Genomic DNA, 16996 nt, shown 5'->3' with positions numbered 1-16996 from the left:
TTTTTATTAATAATAACCATGCTTCTTCATGCTATACAATTCAAAAGACATAATTATTATTTTCTGGTGATCTTTCATCACAGTGTAGAGATCTTTGCGACTTTTGCCAGCCTTAAAATGTCTTCTGAGTCACCTTGCACTAGTGAGTGGGGATAAATAATATTAACCAGTGTTATCATGTTTAACCTCCCCTTTTAACAATCCTCACCTACACCGAAAACAATCATCTAGTTTAAAGACCCACTCTAATAGTGTGTCTCACTCGGAAATATGCCAAGGAAGGACAATGTGTTACGATTTCAAATTCACATTCATTAGATTTTTTTTCAGACTGGTACATGCATATGACCTCTGTTCTGATTGGCTGCCCTGTATTGCCCTTCATTCAAAAAGCAGTCCAGGCTGAAAAACTCCTTATAACTTGTGAGTGGGCGGGGCTAAACCGTTGCAGACTAAATAGGTTTTAAAGTGAGTTTTTGTGACATCATAAAAACAGTTCATTTACATTGGGCTGTGTGGTTCTGCAGTTCGAAACTTAAACAAAATATACATACTACAGCAAACCCTTTTATTTCACAAAAATTGGGAAAATTCAAGTTTCCATCATATGGGCCCTTTGGTAAAATCAAGTAATACACCTGCATTAGACACGAGTAAAGTTTAAAACATATATCTCTAAGGCTTTGTATTAGCTGCTAATGTGTTTGGCTGTGTATCCATGCAGTATTCCCAGTAGTTCCCGGGTGCTGATGTTGCTGGGGCAACTGGAGAGGTTAAATGGAGAGGCTGTGGTCACTGACACAGAGGCCATCAGACAGGTTACTGGCAAAATCCTGCACCTTATCCAGACTCAAGGTGAGACATTGCACTCATGCCTTTACAGGCAATACTCTGACTTGTCATGTGACACATTCTATATCCCGGGAGTGTTCAGACTGTACATATGCATTACATTCTGCTTAAAGCACAATGCACAGAAAAACACTATGTTAAACATCTGAATCCTGCCCAACTCTCTCGGCATTCATTGTTGAAAGCAGTACACAGCAATACGCCAGACTTAAAGTACCTGACAAATGGCACTAAAAGCTATATTTGGCACTTTGTCCTTGAAGTATGTCAAGTCTTAGAATAGAATAGCACAAACAAACCAAAACACTGAATGACATGTTGCCACCTATAAAAATGGATGAAAGTACGTTGCACAGCTAAGAACAGCAGTAGCAGCCATTTGCTTAAAGCTTATTGTTGCCAACAGTGTATCTGGATAGTCCATTATAGATGCTTTGTAGATGCTTACCTTGTTTTTAATCACACTAATTATTTATTAAGTTTACCATCATTTTCACTATAATGCTAAAACTTAAGCTAAATCTTAAATTTAAGCTAATCGAAACTCCTAACCTTGTTCCAAATCTCTATCCCTGTCCCTAAGTCTTAAATATGTAGATAATCTGTGGGGGGCTATCCAAAGTGTAATCCTAACTTATTTGGTTCTGCAGTTTACTTAAAGGGGAATTCCATTGATTTTCCAATATTTTAGCATAATTCTGTTGTTGAGGTATAAGTAAAGTCATTCCGAGTGGTTTGATGTGAAGTTGTCTATTGTAGAGAAACTTGCCGACATAGATTTCCTTACAACTGTGGTGATAAGAACCAGGGTTTGTGATGTCTACAACACAAATATAACCATTTTATTTACTATCCCAAATCACCCGTGAACCTACACGTCTTTCTATGTAATGTTGATGAAGGTAAAATAGCAGCAAATCTGAAAATTCTTGTTCTCTTTGGGGACTATTTTTGCCTTACAATGGCCTGCATGGACCTCTCTGCCATAAATTGATTTGTAAAATACATTTTAGGCAAAAAACCTTCTTAAAAATTAAAACAGTGTCTCAGAGATCAGGCTGCACATCCGTAACCATTTAATGCAATGTCTTTCTTTGAGGGAGCTTTTAGAGGCATTAAACTCTTCTGTAAATGATTCTGACTCAGTAAGTTTCTCTAGAATGGAGTATTTCACACCAAACCACTCTGAATGACTTTGTTTATATCTTAAATGTTCAGTTATATTTAGATTTTGAGAAACCAGTGGAATTCCTTTTCATAGCATAGTTTGAGGCCTGTCCTCAGTTAAGAGGATCAACAGATAGGATGCAAGATCAGCGTACTGCACTTTGCCCACTTAAGGATTATACTTTTAATAGTTGCAACTAATAAACAGAAAAAGATAATGAAATTTTTAATAATAATTATTTATATGGCAATTAATCAGCAGCTAGAACAGGCCTAGATACACCATATATTTTTGAGTGCAGAAAGTTGATACTGGCTTCAATTAAAAATTTTGTGCAACAGTCCAACAGTTTCCTATGGAGCCCTGCTGGTGACATCCCATATAAATAACAATAATGCATGGCCACGCGTAATGAGATCCTAATGTGTGGCCACATTTTAGTAAGGCATGGGAACTTGATAATTAAGTTGTAGGAACAAGATCATGCCTTATTAAGCTGGGGTCAAGAGTTAATTATCTCATTCCCATGCCTTACTAAGCCATGGCCATGCATTAGGACCTGATTCCCACACCTTGCTAAGCTGTGGCCAAGACTTAATTATCTTGATCCCATGCTTTACTAAGTCATGGCCACATATTATTTTTATTTATATGGGATGTCACCAGCAAGGCTCCATTGTTTCGGAATCTGTCAAAGATGACTTTAATATGCATGTATTAATTTTTTACACTTGACGTCTCTAAAAATCATACTTGGTGTGTGGAAGTGCTCAGGCATGCAGTTCACATGGAGCCAACTGGTGTATAATTAGTGATGCATAAGCTTTCATTACTTTTTAGCTACATGAACCTTGGATGCTAAGCCTGTCTTGGCTGATTGACTGCATGGGGTAAAGGGGACGTGTGTATTTGGTTTTTCTTGCTGAACTACTAGCGTAGCAAAAATGTTCTATGTTTACATATAGGTAAATCAGTCACTGCACTCAATCTACTCTAAGTAAACAGCTGGTCAGAAGATCCAAGTGTGCTGGCCCGCTTCTTCAGCTGAGACCCCTCGCTGGGAGCTCTTAAGACATCCAGCAGGCAATGACCCGGCTAACTGTAACTGTATATCTCACATAACCCTCATGTCTTCACTGTCTGTGGACTGAGGACCACCACCACCCCCCCTACAAGATCGGCAGGAGTGAGGATTTAGAAATGTTCCATATCCCCATATCCTCTCTCTCCTAATCCTTTTCCCTCTCTCTCTCAGTGTCTCTCTCTCATTTGGTCGTCCTCTCTCTCTCCTGTGCCCGGCATGTCTGTCATTACACTGACCTGTCGCCATAGCTGCAAGAATTAGTACAGTGGGAGGGGCCGCGTCCAGAGGAAAATTTTCAGAGTGTGGCTTTAGTGAGCATTCGTCTAGTGGGCACGTGTGAGTGAAAGGTGAAGATGGACTACAACAGCAGTAGAAGGACAAACAGGCGCACTCGGTCTTCGTGCAGCCCGGGTAAGCACTAAGGCAGTGGGTTTCTCGTTGCAGGAAACGGACGTAAATCATATTACTGTGAACGTACAGTCTGTTTGACTATGGGTATATGGGTTTGAAAGAAATCAATAAAGCCATGCTTTATAGTGTTTGGCTGCTCTTTATGACTGCATGTAAAATGACTGCTGCTTGCACTTAAGGCCATGAAACATTGTTATGCAGGTAATGTGATGTTATAAGGCCTTCAGTCTGCTTTAGTCTGCATTGTCTTCTTAGACACAATACAACATACGCTTAGACATAACACAGTGTGTTTTGACTAGGTTTATTCCATTCCAGACACAACAATTATCTTAGTTTAGTAATACCCTCCAACACTTGGTTTAACTGTATATTAGAGGTGATAACCTAATCAGATGAGCCTTTGCAATTTCCTACAACAACAGAATCAGCAAATAATGCTACTAATAATTTGGTCAGTTAGATATGTATAGTTATGCAAAGACAGGAATCTTTCATTATGCATGGCCTGTACAGTCATATGCAAAGTCTGGGCGGCCTCTAGTGAAATGACGGGTTTTGTTGATTTTCAAGTGAAAATACGTTTAACACATCCTCTACAAAGAGCACATTTCTGCTCATTTTAATGCATAATTACTGTTTATTTGTTGAATTTACCATTAGAAAATAAGGTAACACTTTATTTGGATGGTCCACTGTAGATTCTTTGTAAATATTCAGTATATATTTAAGTAACATTCAACTGAATAGTCATGCTAAATGCCACTGAACTTGAAGTTGAATGTAACTTAGATGGTTCACTATAGATGCCTTGTAAATGCTTAGTCTGCCTTTCAATAACATTCAACTAAATACCCATTAAATTCAACTGAATTTAAAGTTCAGTGTGAAAGAGTTTTTTAAATCTATTCCTAACCCTAAACCTTACCCTAACCTTAACCTCAAGGCAAAACCTACACCTACTCCTAACCCTAACCCTAACCATAATGAGAATGACCAGAAATTTTGTTAATGATTTAAGTAGCTATAGTATATAATATAGTATAAGTAGAGCATCTATAGGGGACCATCCAAATAAAGTGTGGCTGAAAATATTGAAACATAAAGTGTGGCCTGTGCAAAATTTAAGGTACATTTTCTATTTTATTTTATTTTTTCCATGACATTAAACTCAAATAGTATAAATTGTGCACTAAAATTAGCAGGAAAAATGCAAAAAATATCCCTTGTAGGGGATGTTATTTGACCGGGGTGTTCAGACTTTTGCATGCGACTGCGTATACCTGCCTTGGTTCTGTTCATTTGCTGTAGTGAATCTGGACTCATTTTCATCTTGAAACTCCTACCGGGTCCTCTGGAACGTTGCGTGCTGATTATTTTCCACATGTGAGTGCATTGGGGGGTGGGGGGTGTTGGGGGCGTTGTGGGGAATGTTGGGGTGGCTGTGAGATTGAATGGCCAGCAGCTCGTGTACCACTTGTATTCTCGGCATTTCATTTGCACAGCATGTTTTTATTTATGTCTGTAAATCAGCAGCTTAGGCGGGTAACATGTTCATCTCACTGCATGAAGACACTCTCTCTCTCTCTCTCTCTCTCTCTCTCTCTCTCTCTCTCTCTCTCTCTCTCTCTCTCTCTCTCTCTCTCTCTCTCTCTCTCTCACTTTGTATTACTCTCTTTTGTGTATTCAGTTAATTTTATCAATGTGACTGTATATCATGTACAAAATTAGTGTTTGTTTTTTCCATGTCTGTTTGTATGTCCCTCTCCCTCTTACTGTCTCTTGCTCTCTTTCTGTTTGTCTGTCAATCTCTTTCTTTCTTTCTGTCTCTGTTTATTTGTCTCTCTATCTCCCTCATTTTTTGTTTCTCTGTATGTGTCACTCTCTTTGTCTGCTTGTCTCTCACTCTCTCTGTCTCTCTCTCTGTCTCTCTCTCTCTCTCTCTCTCTCTCTCTGTGGGTGTGCATGTCTCTCTGTCTATCTCTCTGTCTCTGTGCCTCTCTCTCTCTCTCTCTCTCTCTCTCTCTCTCTCTCTCTCTCTCTCTCTCTCTCTCTCTCTCTCTATCTCTCTTTCTGGGTCTTTCGCTCTCTCTCTGTGCCTGTCTTCCTCTCTTGCTTTCTTTATCTGTGTGCATGACTCTGTTTGTCTCTGTCTGTGTACATGTCTTTCTCTCTCTCTCTCTCTCTCTCTCTCTCTCTCTCTCACTCTCACTCTCTCTCTCTTAAATCATAAGATTTGGAAGTGATTAATGATTTAATCTCTCTGCTCTCTGTTTGGTGGTCTTTTTATTGTGTCTGTTGTAGAAGCTCAATTTTCTGAGCCTTGGTCAGTAACGTTGGTCACTTTGGGCAGTATATCTGCAGTTGTTTTAAAGCTGGGCAGTGCTGGATGTTTCTGTTGCTGTGTCGCGTCTGTGGAGATGTGATGAAATGGAGGACGTTTCCATTGTGCTTCTTCCGCTATTTATAGCGCTTGTCATCGTGTGCTAGCGATGTCAACACATGGCTAACGTCAAGTTTATCCTCAGAGGTGTGTTACAGCAACTAAACACAAACTCAAGTAAACATCTTGTTACTTCAAGGATACAAAAAAGGTTCCAGAGCCAACTTTATCAGAAGTAAAAAAGTATCAGGTTAAACCAAACGTCCATATAGAACTGCAGTGGAACCATCCAGATGAACTTAGTTAGGTGCTGATTCCTGTCTAGTTGGATCCTTTTGATGTAAAATAAAATGATAAAGCTACAAAATGGGGAATGAGAGCAACAGCAAAACAGAACAGGTGCTAAAGCAACAGGACAGAATTAAATAAAGCACAAAAGGAGAATTAGGAACTAAATGTGAAGAACTAAAATGGAATCGTAGATTAAAGTAGATAAAAGTAGATTTTCCCACAAATATACTTAATTAAAAGTAAAAATATTATGGTCTGTAAATAGTACAAGTCTTTCAAAAACTGAGTAAATGGCTACATGTCAAATAGCCACATTCTTTATACAGTACAAAAGTCAGAATCCACACTTTATTTATTTAATGTCAAGTCATAATGGCTGTTTAGTACAAGTTAGTCATTATTCAGCTTCAGGAATGAAAGCAGGAAACATTTTATGGAGAATTTGACAGAAGCTTTGACAACTAAACATAATATTGTTTTTAGTATTTAGTGTGTCCACCCTTTGCCTTTATTACAGCTTCCATTCTTTTCAAAAGACTTGCTTTGAGTTTCTAAAAGAAATCTGCAGGGATATTTTTCCACACCTCCAAAGTTCAGTCTTAGAAGTTGGTTGCATTTTCTGCTTCTCATGATCCAAGTAATCTCAACTGTATTCAATGATGCTGAGGTCTGGACTCTGGGATGGTCAGTCCAGTGTTCTGAGAACACCTGCAGCTCATTTGTTTGATTTGCAGATGTTCTTTTTTGTCTGTTTCCTTTTCTCAGTGATGGTGACAGTTTTGGGGGTCTAGCAGGTCTTGCAGGTGGTTGTTAGGAGTCCCATTTTCTCTGTATCTTTTAATTATTTTTGAGCTCAGGCTTTGGAAACTCATGTATTTGTCTTATATCTGATCACATCAGAAATATCTCCTGAAAAACTTGCACACTACAGCTGTTTTGATTGAAAGTTGAATAAATGAAGGGTGGTCCCTGAGTTTGACTGAGTACTGTATGTCCAGTGGGAAGCTATTTGAGGTTACTACTCTGGTTGCCTAGTTCTCTGTTATAGCCCTTACCCTCTGCTATGACCTTGTTTGTAGGTGTTTGTACCCTCCTCTATGACCTATTTGTTTTGCACCCTCTTTTTAGCTCTAATGGCCAACACACTGAAACTCAGCACGTAAGGAATGCTTACTTGCTGTTTTAGCTCACTGCTAGTAAGGCATTTTCTTTTCTCTGGTCTGAGAGTTAACGTACCAACATGGCTCAGATGATCGAGAAAGGCGTTGCAAGAATGCTACTGGACTCTTGGATTTCAAAGACTGTTGCCTGAGCACATTTCTTGACTGAAACTTGACTACGCCTTTGAAACGTGCAAAATGTAGGTATGTTTGGTGTTTTTAGGTTTTTACCTCTTTGGTGTTGTCCTGGAGTTACGAATCTAATGTAGATGACCAGTAATAGTTTATACTGCACTCACAGTGGAATGCCACCACAAATGTTCAATTGGCAACCACTGAAGCTGATAAATGCACCGTGTTTAGCTGGAAAGAAACAGTACACTCACTGCAACTAGACATCATATTACAAAACTTTGGGCATAATATGGAGTTGGCCTCCCCTTTGCTGCCATAACAGTCCTCTGAGAAGCTTTCCACAAGATTTTGGAGTGCATCTGTGGGAATTTATGCTCATTCACTCAAAAAAGCATTTGTGAGGTCAGAAACTCATGTTGGACAAGAAGGCCCGACTCGCAATCAACGTTTTAGTTCATCCCAAAGGTGTTCAGTGGGGTTGAGATCAGGGCTCAGTGCAGGTTACTGGAGTTCTTCCACACCAAACTCATAAAACTGTGTCTTTCTGGACCTTGCTTTGTGCACAGGGCCACAGTCATGCTGGGGCCTTCTCTTAAAAACTGGAAGCATATAATTGTCTAAAATGTTGTGGTATGCTGTAGCATTAACTTCACCCTTCACTGGAACTAAGGGGCCAAGCCCTAAACCCTGAAACACAGCCCCAGATCATTATCCCTCCTCCACCAAACTTCACTGTTGGCACTGTGTGTTCTGGTAGGTAGCGTTCTCCGGGCACTTACAAAGCGCAGTTCCGTCCCACAGGCTGCAAGTTAGTGAAGCGTGATCACTCCAGAGAACTTGTTTCCACAGCTCCAGAGTCTTTACATCAGGGTGCCACTGCAGGACTGATTCAGTTGCTGTTGGCTGTATTGCTATAAACTGACTACTAATCCATTGGTTAGTTTTGTTTTAGCATAGAAATGATTAGTGTGTAACTAACAGCTTTCCTGCTGTTCTGTTTCAGAGAAGACCCGTAAAGAGATCATGACCAAAGGCTCCAGTGGGATGGAGGTCATTCTCTCTTCTCTAGAGGTAAGCTCACTCCCTTGTGTAAAGACTCCAAATGACTTTACCTTTCCATGATAGTCTGAATGCTTTGCAAAGCTCATGTTGCAAAACTGACCACCTGTAATCTTTTACAGAACACACGGGACTTGCAGACGATTCTGAACATCCTGTGTATTCTGAATGAACTGCTGACAGTGGGTGGGTTTCTATGTCTGGCAGATTTAACAGGGCTGTTTTAGCTCTTGACTCTGAATGACCTTGCTGCCTTCCAGTGCTGTGTGACTGATGTGTGGTAATAATGTGTAGATAAAACGAGAAACTTTTGGACTGGATTCATTTTAATTGGTATGTGGTGCAAGAGACATAGGACTTTATATATATATATATATTAGTTTATAGGGGATTAAGGAGGGCTAAAGGTGTAAAAAGCCACTGAGTACTTTGCATCAGTGCTGAGAACCTCCACAGTAAGTTTGGTGGCTTTAAATTAAAAGGTGTGAAAATAGGAGAAGAGGAAAAACACTCCCTGCACGTCTATGGGGAAAACAGACAAGGGCATGAAAAAGAGAAATGGAGGTGAGCTTTTATTCTGAAAACTGTGAGTGGAAAGTTTTGCAGCTGTAATTTAGACTATATGAAAAATATATTTAGGGGTTTACCCCATGGAAGAGTAATCAGACAAGAGGAAATTAGACAACTGCTAGTTGACTTTGGTCCGCTAAATCAATCGGCTGTTTATCTCTGCTGAATCCTGTATTGTGTTTGGTGCTGTAGGCGGGGGCCGCAGGGTCGGAGTGTTCGTATCTAAAGGAGGAACAGCCATCCTTCTGCAGCTACTCGTCCAATCTGGAAAAGAAACTTCTCCCAGTGAAGACCTCATGCTCCAGTTACATTCTCTACTGGCCAAAGTCGGACCTAAAGGTAAAAAACCCCCCACAGTCAACAACTACCAATGCAACACGTGCTAATCACAGTTTAGAGTTTATTTTGTACCCCCTGGAAGAATAATGAGACTCCTCCAAAATTCCAGTGAGTAAAGTTTGTATGAGAGGATTATCTGAGTCCACGTTATCGATAACTGATAATTCATCAATTAATTTGCATGATCAGTTGTGTATGTACAGCAGTGTGCAAATGTCAGAGACCACCTTTTCATTTGTTAATTTCCAGTCAAGGTAGCTGTTAAGTACCAGTTTATTTTTCAGCTTGAGTAAAAAAAGCAGACACAGAATTAAAAGAGAATTACAAAGATGCCTCAACAACAAAATATAATATACATTTTTCGGTGTTTTGTGTGTCCACTTCTGCCTTTATTACAGCTTCCATTCATCTTTCAGTTTTTCAAAGAAATCTGCAGGGATATTCTTCCAAACCTCCAAAGTTCAGTCTTAGACGTTGGTTGCATTTTCTGCTTGTAATGATCCGAATTATCCCAGTCAAATGGCCTTTTGGAAAGGCTTTTGTTGGAAGGACAGAGCTGGAGCTGGTTGGTTTAAAGATTGGAAGGATGGAAGAGCTAAAGTGGCAGTAGGGTGCACAAAAGTAAATAGTGGACAGATTAAATAGAGGTGGATTTAGTATTATATTTAATATTGTGTTTAGTTGTTGAGACGTATGTGTCATTTTCTGTTAAATGTTGTCTGCTTTTTTCTGACACTGAAAAGTAAACTTCTTATTCTATTTTATGGTGTTTATACTATTATGTTTATTTTTTTATACTATTCTTCTTCTTATGATTATTATTATGATTATTATGATGATGATGATGATTATTATTATTATTATTACAGTACTGCATCCTTTTTTCCTCCCTCTGCAGACAGGAAGTTTGGAATTAAAGCACGTCTGAATGGGGCTCTGAATGTGACAGTGAATCTACTAAAACAGAACCTGCAGAACCACAAACTCCTGCTGCCATGTTTACAGGTTCTCCGAGTCTACTCCAGCAACTGTGAGTGCAAGAATACATACAAACTATACAAAATGTAGAATATGGACTCAAAATGTGTTACGTTGTCAGACAAACTTTTATCATTCATGTGGAAAACACAATCAAATTGTAATTGTAATACATTTCCAATGATGTATCATGGAATTACAGCATGTTCAAGATCGTATATTGTGTGCATGAGGAGGAGTCTGTATTGCAAACTGTAACAATGTTTAGAGTTGATGGAATTCTGGTGGATATCTGTCTAGAACATGAGGTTCATTTTCGTGTTGCCATTTGATTTTAGTTTAGTTGTGAATGGTTACTGTGGTTGGTTTCTAAAGCTTAATTGTTTCTCTATCTGGCTTGTAGCAGTGAATGCTGTATCACTGGGGAAGAGTGGAGTTGTGGAGCTGATGTTTAAAGTCATTGGACCATACAGCAAAAAAAACACCACTCTGCTGAAGTACGTATGGGCCAACATTTCGCAAACGGCCCTTTTTATGCACAGTGCCCATTTTCCCAATTCCTAATACTCATTTTTACCACTACTCAGTCTGTGTAGATCTTAGAAGCTGGATGTATTATTTGTCACTTTAATTTGATCACAGGGTGGCGCTTGATACTTTGGCAGCGTTGCTGAAATCAAGTAAGTAGCCTTGGGTGACTCCATTCTCATCTGTTGAATTATGGATCCCTGTAGTTGAGTATACAGGGTAATTCAAAAAGATTCATCCGATTTCAAAGCACCATATTTTTACAACCGTGAGGCACCTAGGAACCAATCACATACCAATTGAAAGAGGGGGTCATAGAGTTTCTGACTGTCACCAGAAGATGGCTCCCTTCAGTCTGTGAGGAGATGGCGACCCCTGAGCAGAAAGTGTTTTGTGTTCTCCACTTCAATAAGAGTGAATCCGTCATAACTGTGCAACGTGATTTTCGTCAGTAGTGAACCTCCAACAGCTCAGAGCGTTCATCGTTGGTTCCACAACACTGGATGATCTCCGAAATCACACTGAAAGAGCCGTGAGTACAGTGACACCCGACATGCTCAATCGAGTATAGGATGAATTTGATTGTGGTGTTGATGTTGTCCGTACAGCTGGAGGAGGTTCATATTGAGCTCTTGTAAAATTACATAATAAACTTTATGCTCACTTTAACCATTTGCAATTTACAAGTGAAATAAATCATTTTGAAATCAGATGAATCTTTTTGAATCACCCTGTATTATTAGATTTTTATGATGTTGACTTTGTTTGATTGTACCAATAGATATATACATACTGTAGCATATAAATGTGAAAATATAGTTTATAGTTTAGTTTAGCACATTACTGTAACTATACCTGTATTGCATAAATTATTGATTGGGTTTATTACAGGTGTTTTCCGTACTTACGAACTTCACTGTATATGTTAGGCTTTTTCCTTCCTGTTTATGACAGTTTTATGCATAATTATCTTAATTATAGATGGTATAGAATACAGATGTTTGTTTAGAACAGGCAGTACATTACTGTGACTTTATATATAAAATGTTATATATAAAACATTTTTGCATATATTGTGTACTTTTTCTTTTTTGTTTATTACAGTTTAATGTGTAATTATATTCATAAATCATGGTATAGAATATGAAATGTTGCTCTTTAGATAAGCTTAATATTTTACTGTAACTTCTTATGTAAACCATGTAGTGTTTTTTGCATACATTACACAGAATGTGTTTATTACACGGTTATTTGCTAAATATGAACCCTACAATATCAGTTTTTTTCCTTTTTGCTTATTTGAGTTTAAGAATAGTAATTATATTAATTATCTCAGATGTAGGGTAAAGAAGAATGTTGTTTGGATAAGGCACTAGATTAATATTGTATGTTTGTATATACACTACCGTTCCTGTCAGTTAGGCCTTCCTTTTTCTTCTTTATTTATTAGAGATGAATGCCCGGCGGGCAGTGGATAGGGCACATGTGCCTGCTCTGCTGGCCATATATCAGGACTGGCACCGCAACGACACCCGCCACAGACACATGCTGATTCGCAAGAGCATTCTGGGATGCATAAAACACATCACCAACATTAAGCTGGGCAGGAAGGCCTTCATTGATGCTGATGGAATGAGAATTCTCTATAACACCTCAACTGTAAGGAATTATGCTCTTCATTGTAGTTGACTCTAGTATAGTTTAACAATGTTTTGAACAGGGTTTTGTGGAAAAAAAACATGAAGCATTTAAAGTGCTTGAAAGCTGAATAATTTTTAGGGCACGTTGAATCTGTTCGTCAGGTTTAATGAAACCTATAGTGGGTACGTTTACATGCACCCAATAATCTGATCATAATTGGATTTCTGCACTTATCTGATTATTCAAATTGTCATGTAAACAGCATAGTCTGATTTCTTAGATCTTAGTAAGGTTGAAATATCCGATTAAGAAATCTGATAAAAAGAGCTGGATTTCAGCTCAGTAATTAACTCTTAATCAGATTTCTTTCAGATTTCTCAATCTGTGCATGTGCAAAAACAGACCGCGGTACCGCGAATAAGCAAGCAGCGTTTAACACAGCACCCGCAAGATGGCAACAAAACACTTTTGGAGCGGCGCTGAAACCAAATACATGCTTGACAAAATGCAGAATTTAAATATTGTTCATCTTCTAGGTGATGTATGTTCATATTTTCAGGTAAAGTGGCGCTATTAAAAAAAGCAGTGGCATGAAGTTTTGCATTGTGTTTACATCACAGCTTCTTCTGTGAGGTTATTGGCCAGTTGCAAAGCAGAAATCCAATTAATTCCTGGAGTTTTCCTGTTATCTAATTGCTCAAGTGCATGCAAACTGGTTGATCGGATTACTGACAAAATCTGATTTTCTGCAGCTATCGAATTGTTAACTTTTGTCCTATGAGCTCCAAACACTGTAAATGTACCCTCATTAAGGTTCAGTTGTGTACCTTGAAGGTACATTACATTCACTTTCTCATAGCACATAAAAAGTGTAGAGTCAAGACAGGATGTATGGAGTTAATGCAACTTAAAAAGTTATAACTGCAATGGAATATAGAACAATTATGTTGCCTAACTAAAGGTGCTGAAGACGTATCCTTGAGGCAACTGACTATTAGTGCCAGGCCTACAATTTGGGCCAGAAATGTCAAAATATAAGGAAAAGATCCACTGCTATGCTGATGCTAATTTCTGGTAGTACCCTAAGGGGATTCTAGCTGTTTGTAAGCGCTAAGCTAACGACTATTCACATGAATACTTTTTGGCAGTTCTGGATTAAATACAGACATTTGAAGCTCCTAAAAGACACACGTTTTGCTTAAAGCTTGTGAAATATTAGCATATATTTTGCCTTGTAGCAGTTTCACAGTGACTCTTTCAGTAGAGAGGCCTGGTGTAGAGCTGCCACTGTTTTCCATTTCTAACATCCCACTCATTAGGCTGCTGCTTAAATTAAGTTAGTGACTGTAACCAAAAGGAGAGCTCGCTTAGCTGTATCTACCTAGACACCACTGAGAAAAAACAATTCTTGATTGTCTAATCTTCTGCTCGGCTTTTTAAGAATTTCCATCCAAACCTTTATAGTGAAACAAGAGTAGTACCCTAATACTTGCAGAATTTAAATACAAGCATAGTTATATCGAATACAAAACTGATTGAATAAAAATGAACTAAAAATTACAGCCTTGTAATTTTTTACTTAGTTCCCAGAAATTATTATTTCTTATCTTAAGGCCTAGAAGGAGTTGTGGGTTCCCCACGGAGTTGGGGGTACCACCCCGGTGACCATTCAGAATCTTTTCGTCTGGGAGTGTAATTGGAATGTAAAAGTGAATTCCCACTTTAAATTTGAACATCATTTTAATGTTGTGGGTTTTATAGTTAGAGTGGTAACACAGTTTTTTCTAGAATGCCACTGAAGCAGATTGTGATATGTGTTTCTGTTGAGCAGGAGTGTTTGCCTGTTCGGACTCTGGATCCTTTAGTAAACACTTCCAGCCTGATCATGAGAAAATGCTTCCCAAAGAATCGCCTGCCTCTGCCCACCATTAAGAGTGTATTTCACCACCCACTACCACATGTTCCAGCCAGTGGACCAGTCGCTCAACTCTACAGCCAGCCACCAGGGGGTAAGACACGAATACACACATGCAACCATTTGTACTCTTTATTTTTTACCTTTATTTAACCAAACTGGTTAATTGAAAGTTAATTGACTACTTGCAAAATTAAGATTGATACCTGTCAAGCAATTGCAAATATCTCTAAATGTTCCTTCCTCCATCAAGCGGAGGAAAAACTTCCACAGTACTCAAAACAAACCTGCAGTGAGAACGGCGGTGGCAGTTAATTAGTCACAGTTATTAGACTAAGAAATGGTGGAAAGTAGAGATGGACTGATCAGTGTTTTTTGGGGCCGATACCGATCAGTGATTTCACTGTGATTGGCCAATGGGGATCAAGGGCTGGGCTGGACTGTTAAGGCCTGTTCACACAAAGTATGGCGTTAATATACGTATGTTAATTTTCAAAACTTGGCATGCGTTTTATTTTTTTCTTTCATCTGTAAAAATCAAACTCTATATAAATAGGCCTTTAGTCCCCCAGTCAAAAGCCTGGATTTCCATCTAGCGTTTGAACAAGGAACTGCAGGGTCCTGTGACCAAAGAGCCTTGCGCAGGGCTGCAGCAATCCTTAAATATGGCTTATGTGTTTTACATCACTAATCAGCTCTTAGGATCGGCTAAGTTAGAGAAATATCCGATACGTAGCAGATTGATCGTTCCATCTCTAGTGGAAAGGTGTTAGTAATACGTGTATAATGCCTGACACACTATCCTCATCATCTGGAAGGTGGTGCTGTTTTTATTTCGTTGCTGAAGCTGAAAAGGTTTTGCATTAAGTGCCACAGGAGACCATACTAAAGATATATATTATTGCACTCATACACATGCCATTGTTTGTATTGTTTCTTTAAAGTTTACTGAAAGACCTTGAGTAAAAGATGATGGGCCAGAATAATGTCACACACTGCCACATTTACTGTGATGTTAAGAGCATCACAATGACATAAACAAGGCATTACCACTGTGTTTTACCGCTTACGCAGTGTGAGGCTTTGCAGCACTTTCATCTCACTTAGATGTGCCAGTAGTGATTTGTAACATGACAAAATCCTGCAAAAATAACACTCTATCAGAACAAGTGTTACAGGTAACTTGTACTGAACGTTAGATGGATGTAGCAACAATAACTAGGGTGAGGTGGGACTGTCTCCAAATTGCAGTCAGCTCTTGCTTATAGTCTTATTAATGACCTAGCCTGAAAGGATTGTGGGTTACTTGCATATAGGCTTCCTGCACTATGTTTTTTTTTTTTTAACTCAGGTAGAGTGAAGACAACTCAACATTTTAACCTCTATTCTTTTCACTCTGAAATGCTCTTTAAATATGGCTCATGTGTTTTACATCACTAATTAGCTCTTAGGATCGGCTAAGTTAGAGAAATATCCGATACGTAGCAGATTGATCGTTCCATCTCTAGTGGAAAGGTGTTAGTAATACGTGTATAATGCCTGACACACTATCCTCATCATCTGGAAGGTGGTGCTGTTTTTATTTCGTTGCTGAAGCTGAAAAGGTTTTGCATTAAATGCCACAGGAGACCATACTAAAGATATATATTATTGCACTCATACACATGCCATTGTTTGTATTGTTTCTTTAAAGTTTACTGAAAGACCTTGAGTAAAAGATGATGGGCCAGAATAATGTCACACACTGCCACATTTACTGTAATGTTAAGAGCATCACAATGACATAAACAAGGCATTACCACTGTGTTTTACCGCTTACGCAGTGTGAGGCTTTGCAGCACTTTCATCTCACTTAGATGTGCCAGTAGTGATTTGTAACATGACAAAATCCTGCAAAAATAACACTCTATCAGAACAAGTGTTACAGGTAACTTGTACTGAACGTTAGATGGATGTAGCAACAATAACTAGGGTGAGGTGGGACTGTCTCCAAATTGCAGTCAGCTCTTGCTTATAGTCTTATTAATGACCTAGCCTGAAAGGATTGTGGGTTACTTGCATATAGGCTTCCTGCACTATGTTTTTTTTTTTTTAACTCAGGTAGAGTGAAGACAACTCAACATTTTAACCTCTATTCTTTTCACTCTGAAATGCTCTTTAAATATGGCTCATGTGTTTTACATCACTAATCAGCTCTTAGGATCGGCTAAGTTAGAGAAATATCCGATACGTAGCAGATTGATCATTCCATCTCTAGTGGAAAGGTGTTAGTAATACATGTATAATGCCTGACACACTATCCTTATGAGCGCTTTATTGTACTGCTTACAGGGCCCATACCATGGAAGTCCAAAGTTTCATTATTTTTTTTAAATTAAAGTTTTAGGTAATAATTTATATATGGCAATTAAGCCACAAAAACAGACTGTTTTGAATAGATTTTTTTGCAATGACACCAAAACTAATGCATCTACACATTTCT

At 38.6% G+C, this 16996-nt stretch overlaps 1 protein-coding gene across 5 annotated transcripts in view; it reads left to right on the top strand.

Annotated features, from left to right (window-relative positions):
- agtpbp1 (ATP/GTP binding protein 1) overlaps window positions 1-16996 on the top strand; it is a 36497-nt gene that overhangs the window by 2274 nt on the left and 17227 nt on the right. For 4 of the 5 annotated variants that reach the window (XM_036578583.1, XM_036578584.1, XM_036578582.1 and 1 more), the window contains exons 3-11: window positions 725-855; window positions 8488-8555; window positions 8666-8729; window positions 9306-9452; window positions 10351-10482; window positions 10834-10927; window positions 11073-11110; window positions 12409-12617; window positions 14431-14608. In XM_036578583.1, coding sequence (XP_036434476.1) covers window positions 725-855; window positions 8488-8555; window positions 8666-8729; window positions 9306-9452; window positions 10351-10482; window positions 10834-10927; window positions 11073-11110; window positions 12409-12617; window positions 14431-14608 — 1061 coding nt within the window. Of the gene's footprint in view, window positions 1-724; window positions 856-2929; window positions 3516-8487; window positions 8556-8665; window positions 8730-9305; window positions 9453-10350; window positions 10483-10833; window positions 10928-11072; window positions 11111-12408; window positions 12618-14430; window positions 14609-16996 lie in introns of those variants that run through there. The other variant, XM_036578585.1, reaches the window with a different exon arrangement.

This window comes from Colossoma macropomum, unplaced genomic scaffold (assembly GCF_904425465.1).
Source record: "Colossoma macropomum unplaced genomic scaffold, Colossoma_macropomum, whole genome shotgun sequence".
NCBI lineage: Eukaryota > Metazoa > Chordata > Actinopteri > Characiformes > Serrasalmidae > Colossoma > Colossoma macropomum.
The sequence above is the reverse complement of the archived record's forward strand: the minus strand, read 5'-3'. Positions and strand labels throughout refer to the sequence as shown.